Source organism: Toxorhynchites rutilus, chromosome 3 (assembly GCF_029784135.1).
Source record: "Toxorhynchites rutilus septentrionalis strain SRP chromosome 3, ASM2978413v1, whole genome shotgun sequence".
In the NCBI taxonomy this organism is placed as follows: domain Eukaryota; kingdom Metazoa; phylum Arthropoda; class Insecta; order Diptera; family Culicidae; genus Toxorhynchites; species Toxorhynchites rutilus.
Window position 1 is genome coordinate 164,365,482 of NC_073746.1, and position 6,705 is coordinate 164,372,186.

The following is a 6,705-nucleotide window of genomic DNA, read 5'->3' on the forward strand; positions in this document are numbered from 1 at the left end:
GTGTCCCAGATCTCTTTATATCGTCCAATGTTAGCCAGTCGGTCTGCGAGTTCGTTTCCATGAATACCGACATGACTGGGAACCCAAACAAGTGTGACCACCTTGTTCACGGCGTGAGTTTCGGCTGCTTGAATGAAAGGGTGTTTGCTTCTCCCACTTTCTATTGCGAGAAGTGCACTGGCTGAATCCGAAAAAATTGCCGTAGGTCCTGCTCTGCTCTGCTAATTGCGTATGATAAGGCTGCTGCCTCTGCTGAGAAAATAGAGTAGATCGGTGATAGTTGAAGAGTAACAGGGGGTTCGACTCCCGCAACTCCAAATCCAACACGATCATCTGCTGCTGAACCGTCAGTGAATATCAGTTTGTTGTGGCTACTGTATTTCGAGCGGTAAGTTCCAAATAGCTCGTGTGAGCGATTTCTTTTGCCTGACCCGTTTTGTAAAGATTTTTGATAGTCCAATCTACTCGCACCGGGGGAACATTCCATGGTCTGGATAGAACTCTAAGGACCTTGGTGGGAGAAGAAAGTTATCTAGGCGAATGAACTGAAAAGTTTAAACCCTCTTAAAGCCAAAAAGAAGAAGAAGAATAACATTCTGGATGAAGTTTCGTGTGAACGCTCGAGAGTGCGACAAGCACGGCGAACCAGAGTGCGACATGCTACTGAGGTGAAATCACGAACTCCACATTCGGTGTAGAGAGAAAGAATAGGAGATGATCTGATGGCACCAGATGACACTCGTAATAAGCTGTTGTAAATTGATCGTTGGGCGTGAAGCTCCGTAGGGTTGAATAGTTCGATTTCGTAAAGAAGTTTCGAGGTTATAGTAGCATTCCCTATATTCAGAAGAATTCGTTTTTGTCCCCACCATCGGATCGCTTTGATAAAGTTGAGTCGTTGTCGCAAGTCGTTTCGTGTCTTTGCGATATGCGTTTTTGCTGTCCCTCTACAATTTATCTAAGCACCTAGAACTCTTGTCGAGCTAACCTTCTGGATCACGGAGTTTCGTAATTTAAGCTTCGGTATTGGGTTGAAATGATGACGTTTTTTGCTGCAAATATGGATCATCGTGGTTTTAGATGGATTGATTGTGAAGCCAACCGATGTCGCCCACTTGTCTAACGTCTCGATGTTGCGTTGCAGGTGCTTACGGGCAACTGCCGTATACTTGTTTGAATACGAAATTTTAAAATCATCTGCATAGCCACAGAGGACACAGCGGGATAACGGAATATCGAAAGCGGGATTAACTGTCGACAGGAAGAGAGTGGGAGAAAAGACCCTGTCTTGTGGCACTTCATTCTCTTGAATCATTGGTGGAGAAGTTTTTCAACCGACAGATACTCTAAATGTACGTGTATCGAGATATTGTCGACTAAACTAAAAAACTCTGAGGCCTAAGCCGGCTTTACAGACCTGGTCTAAGATATGCGGTCTCCATGCTCGGTCGTAAGCTTTTTCGATATCAAGGAGAGCGATTTCCATATGTTCTGGGCGGTTGTTGAATTTCTAATAATGCTTTTTCAATTAATTTATTTAATAAAACGACTGCCTGACGGCATAAGTTGAATACCCTGTGACTGTTCATGCTGAGGAATAAAACAAAATGCTTTTGATGCCTGAATAGAAATATGGAATTTGTATTCGCTGTATTCGAAAAAACACGACATTCATATAGAAAAAGCAGATAAATCGAAAAAGTCTTAATTTTTCAAAGATCGATTTTTCGTTACCGATTTAACCAGTGGATCGATCCTTACGCCGTTTGGGAAACCGATCCGAGAAAATCGATCTTTTCATAAACATCGCCCAATCCGTATCTGAACCCATCATTCAAACAAACGACATCTTCATGTTCTACAGGGCAAACGCAGTCAGCTTTGTAAGAAGTGATCACTACTGCTAATGCGCTGCCTTGCGTAAGTGATATTTGAGGTTTTTGACGTTTTCTGCTGAACGAAGCCGATGGAAACGATAGGAAAAACACACAATTTTTTATTGAACAGGTAATGGATATAGTACTTTTTCTGCCCATGTGGTGATCAAATCCTAATTATATGCCGCGATTGAAACAGAGATGAATTCAAACAAAGATAAATTTTAACCTGTTTTTTTTTTGTAGAATTTGTAGCGTAGTTTTTCACCACAAATATCACTTCATAGCGAAATGTAGCTTCACAGTTGCATTGAAGTAACAGAACAACTTGAGCGAAACAAAAACAAAAATCAGATCTTTTCTCAATTTATCACAGTTGAAAATATGTTCATGTTAAATAAACAATTAAATTGTTGATGTTGTTTAAGCACGCAATAACCTTCGCACTATTTTATTCTCACTATAAACTCGATCTGGTTTCGTTTAGCCGAACAATACACGTTTGCTCTCAAACTATTTCCACACACAGCATGGTTCCAGTCAAATTATTGGTGTTGCGCACTGTATAGCAATCCAACTAAATAGCCACCAATTTTTCAACGTCTGGATTGCACCCCAAAACAACAGAAGTGGAACTCCAAATTTATTTGAATAAAAAGCTGCAATGAAAACGGATACGTTAGGATGCAATGATTACTGGCATATGTATACGAACGAATGCTTGGAATTTACCTGTAAGGATATCCTTGTGCCTTCGAACGGAAAATCGAAAGGATGAATGAGAAAAATACAGCGACCAGTACCAAGCCCACAACAGCGGTGATTTTACCTTTGCGTGCTTCCGTTTGCCACCCTGACTCTGTGAGCAGAATGATGCCAACAACAATCATGGCATCTGTGAAGATAAAAAGAACAGAATTGATTGTATGGATCGATTGATTACTGTACTATACTTACTCAAGAACATGATAATGTAAGTCTCGATCACCAGCTGTCCCTGAGACGAGCCGTGGATATATGCTATCCCTCCGTTCTGGCTCTTATGAACGAATGGTGGGCTTCGAATATGGTTCCACATTTGACCGGAGACCATTGCGAAGCAGAACATAACAGCCAAAAAGCCCCACATCTGTTTGTTATACAAGAAATCTAGATTGTTCCGCCGCAGGTACAAGAACCCACCGACGAACGCAGTCAGCATAAGAACGGCGACAGTGGCCGAGTAGTTCGGGGGTCTGAAGATTCTGATTTGAATGTCGGTACGTTCCTGGATCCACTTGCCAATCACTTCAGCCGAGACACCGACCCGTTGGATATCCATAGTGTCTGCCGCTTTCGGCTTTCCTTTCGGTGGGAAGTGAATAAAAACGGGAGCCGTATTGAGACGGAGCATTTGGAAAACATCCGAGCCTTCATCAAAATCAACCATCGCGAAGAACAGCTTATTCGAGTACGTCTGGGAGTATCGGTAGGAATTTGCTACTATCGTGTATTCATCGTGTGCGTGTCGGCAAATTACACACTGTCTAGCCGGAGCCATTGCTGTGAACATGACAACAACCGAATAGTTGCGAGGAACAGATTTTATAAAATCCCGATAACGGTTCCCGTTGAAGCGCATCACAGGTCTTTTGGCGTTCATGTCCAATAGCTGTTGGACTTTCTCTGAGAGCGTTTGAGACTAAAATTGATAGTTAATCGAACAAGTTTTAAAATCGCATATTCAACTGGCACAATTTCGGTAGACGTGGAAACTGTGAAATGCATGTAAATAAGATAAACAAATGACTTACGCCTCTGCCTTTTGCCTGACTTTGTACATGTTGAAATAGGCACAACGATATCGCTATTAGAATAGCAATTTTAACTAAGATTCGCATTTTATAGCTTTATTTTTGAGCTATTTCAAGGGAGAAACAACTTTGCACAACTCGATTCAATCGTCCGGCAGAGAAACCGTCGGATCGACACGATTGAAAAGCTGATACAGAAAATATTCTGACGTTCGGAATGACGTGTACTGTGCAGCAAGACGGGTCTATGGTACTAGGTGAGGCCGTTTCGTCACTAAGTTGGTTAGGGGAGCGGTATATGAAAACAGTACGGAAGAAAGCAGAAGGGGAATTATTTGCTTGAAGCGTGAAAGAGACAGTCTGATCATGAGTGAGCTTGGGCACAAGCGTATTGTGCTTTGTTTACCAACAAAACACAGTAGACTCCCAAGATGGCTGAAGAGTGATTTTAGCAAGTTGGCCCACCTTAGGATATACTTCTAGGCGCCTTGCTGTGCAGATCAGTCAATACGTTATCTCAGCGTTACTTATGTAACATATCAAGAGGTGTGTGTTAACGTAGCTTTACATTGACTAAAAATGTAAATGTACTTTGCCGTAGGATTAGGTCTTTCGGGTAGAGATGAGCAAAATAGTTCATGTAAAAACATGTTTCTTACCGACAATGTAATTGATTCACACAAAATGCGTATTTCTGTTGAGATTAGGACTAGGTAATATGAAAGATTAATAGTTCCATTAAACAAAAAACTCAGTAGCGACATTTTTCAATTTTCACAAACTGTCATTCTGCGTGAATTGATCTGTAATTGAAGTGAAGTACCTGAAATTGGAAATATACACCTTTACCCCTAAAATTTCAAAAATCTAAATAAAATTCAACGATTAAGGTAATGGGCACCTTACACGATCAAACTGATTGACAATAAGTGACTTCAATATCGTGACAGCTAGGCTTTCGACATCCGATCTAACCTCAATTCTCCAAATTTTAAAGCGGAGTGTGAAGAAACACACAACTTAGACTAAAGTGGCTGCCCCGCTGGCTAGCGCAAAGAATGACCGAGTTCAATGTTAAAAAATTTCTAAGACGTTGTTAATTTTCATTCACTCTTTCACCATCACACTGTCAGTTTACTTTGAGGTTTTGATTTGTATCGCGAAAAATACTGTATTTTGCTATTTTAGGTACAGGAATTTACATTTAATGCGACATTTTTCTAATTGGAAATTGGAATTCACATTGAAATTCGCCGCCAGACGTCGACGCTGTACCACTCGATAAATAAGACTATGATCAATCTTCAAATCGCCTCCAATGCGACACTGAGAGGTTCCTCGGCATGTCGCATTAAATGTAAATTACTGTATCAGTTTTCCAAACCAAAAGCTTTCATTTATGATTTCTACAATTTCAGAAGTTTATAAATTTTAATTGCAATCGCAAAAAAGACTAACAAACATTAAATGTCCGCTTACAAATCTGGCAACTCAGTCTGGAAGTCCGTGAGGTAAAACGTCATCATCATGCATCCATATGAAATGTCACGTGTATTGATGCCGGAAAATCAGAAAGCGGACCTTACACGGTCAACTTTATTGACAATATGATGACATTTGAGAGCATAATGACAGCTGAACATGGCCGACGACGCAGAAATCCGGATTTTCTGATTTTCGAGCATCAATATCGTGACATTTCATATGGATGCATGATGTTGACGTTTTACCTCACGGACTTCCAGACTGAGTTGCCAGATATGCAAGCGCACATTTGATTTTTGTTAGTCTTCTTTGCGATTGCAATTAAAATTTATAAACTACTGAAATTGTAGGAATCATAAATGGAAGTTTTTGGTTTGAAAAACCGATACTTTGAATAGCAAAATACGGTACTTTTCATGATACAAATCAAAACTTCAAAATAAACTGACAATGTGATGGTGAGAGAGTGGATGAAACTTTTAGTTTAGGAATTTTCTAACGTTAAACTCGGTCATTCATTGCGCTAGGAGCGGGTTGTGTGTTCACACTCCGCTATAAAATTTGGAGAATGAGAAGATCTGGGAAAATCACAGATGAAAAAACATCATGTGTTAATTCAAGCTACAGTAGAATCTCGATTATCCGCGGAATAGGCGGTCAAACTCACCGCAATTAACGAAAATCGCGGATGACCCATTGAAGGACAAAAAAAATGCAAACACGAAAAGAGATGTTTCAACATAAAAACTATGTTCTATCAATACAGAAATCAATCAACTATACATCTATAAGGTCGTGTACACCAGTGGCTAAATAATGTAAAAGCCATGACCACAACAAAAGAGCATGGGCCTACCACTCACTAACAAATTACGGAAAGGCCTATTGATTTACTATGGAACTCGCAGTCACGAATAATCCGCAGGGCGGATCACCCGCTCGCGGATAATCGGGGCTCTACTGTCACAGTCTCATTTATGGAATAAAAACATTTGCTTGCAGATAAAATAACTTGCATATATTTTCGCAAACTAAAATAATATGGCATCTCTGAAACTGAAAGGAACAGTCTGTATTTGTGAAACGAGTATTATGATGTATTTTTGAGAAGAAAAACCGAATTCTAAAGTGTAAATTATGAATGAAAATTAACTTTTACGAATCAAATTAATATTCTATGTGAATGCAAATTGCTTTCTTTCTGCAAGTGGTGAGAAAATCCCATACAAAAATTATGTCTGAAATTGACGTTATATTATAATAATACATTTTAGTAGGAATATCTGAAAATTCAGGGGAAATAGGTTAAGTTAAGGTTAGGACTACACGCTTCAACTAATTAAATAATACCAAGTAGATATTTTCATTCAAATTTTACCAATTGAAAATTGCCTTTTAGCCTTCTAATCTGATAGAGAATAGTTTTGATCCCAAACTCAAATGTCGCCACTAGCCATCGCGGGTATTTTCGTTGTCACGGGTTGAGGGCGATATTGACCGCGTAAGGTGGAAAAATATTGATTGAGGTTAGATCAGATGTTGAAAGCCTA

General features: G+C 39.7%; 1 protein-coding gene across 1 annotated transcript; it reads right to left on the bottom strand.

Annotated features, from left to right (window-relative positions):
• Nucleotides 1–1,971: 1,971 nt before the first annotated feature.
• Nucleotides 1,972–3,885, bottom strand: LOC129777049 (tumor suppressor candidate 3). Its single transcript, XM_055783102.1, has 4 exons — nt 3,671–3,885; nt 2,835–3,558; nt 2,610–2,772; nt 1,972–2,536 (listed from the first exon to the last, which is right to left on the bottom strand). Exons 1-4 carry the CDS (start codon nt 3,755–3,757, stop codon nt 2,521–2,523), a joined length of 990 nt encoding a protein of 329 aa, XP_055639077.1. The 5' UTR covers nt 3,758–3,885; the 3' UTR covers nt 1,972–2,520.
• Between the last annotated feature and the right edge of the window lie 2,820 nt (nt 3,886–6,705).

Coding starts and splice junctions, on each gene's coding strand:
- LOC129777049 (XM_055783102.1), bottom strand. CDS start 3,757: ATGCGAATCTTAGTTAAAATTGCTATTCTAATAGCGATATCGTTGTGC. Junction 3,559..3,670: donor GTCAGGCAAAAGGCAGAGGC/GTAAGTCATTTG, acceptor TATCAATTTTAG/TCTCAAACGCTCTCAGAGAA. Junction 2,773..2,834: donor TTACATTATCATGTTCTTGA/GTAAGTATAGTA, acceptor TTATCTTCACAG/ATGCCATGATTGTTGTTGGC.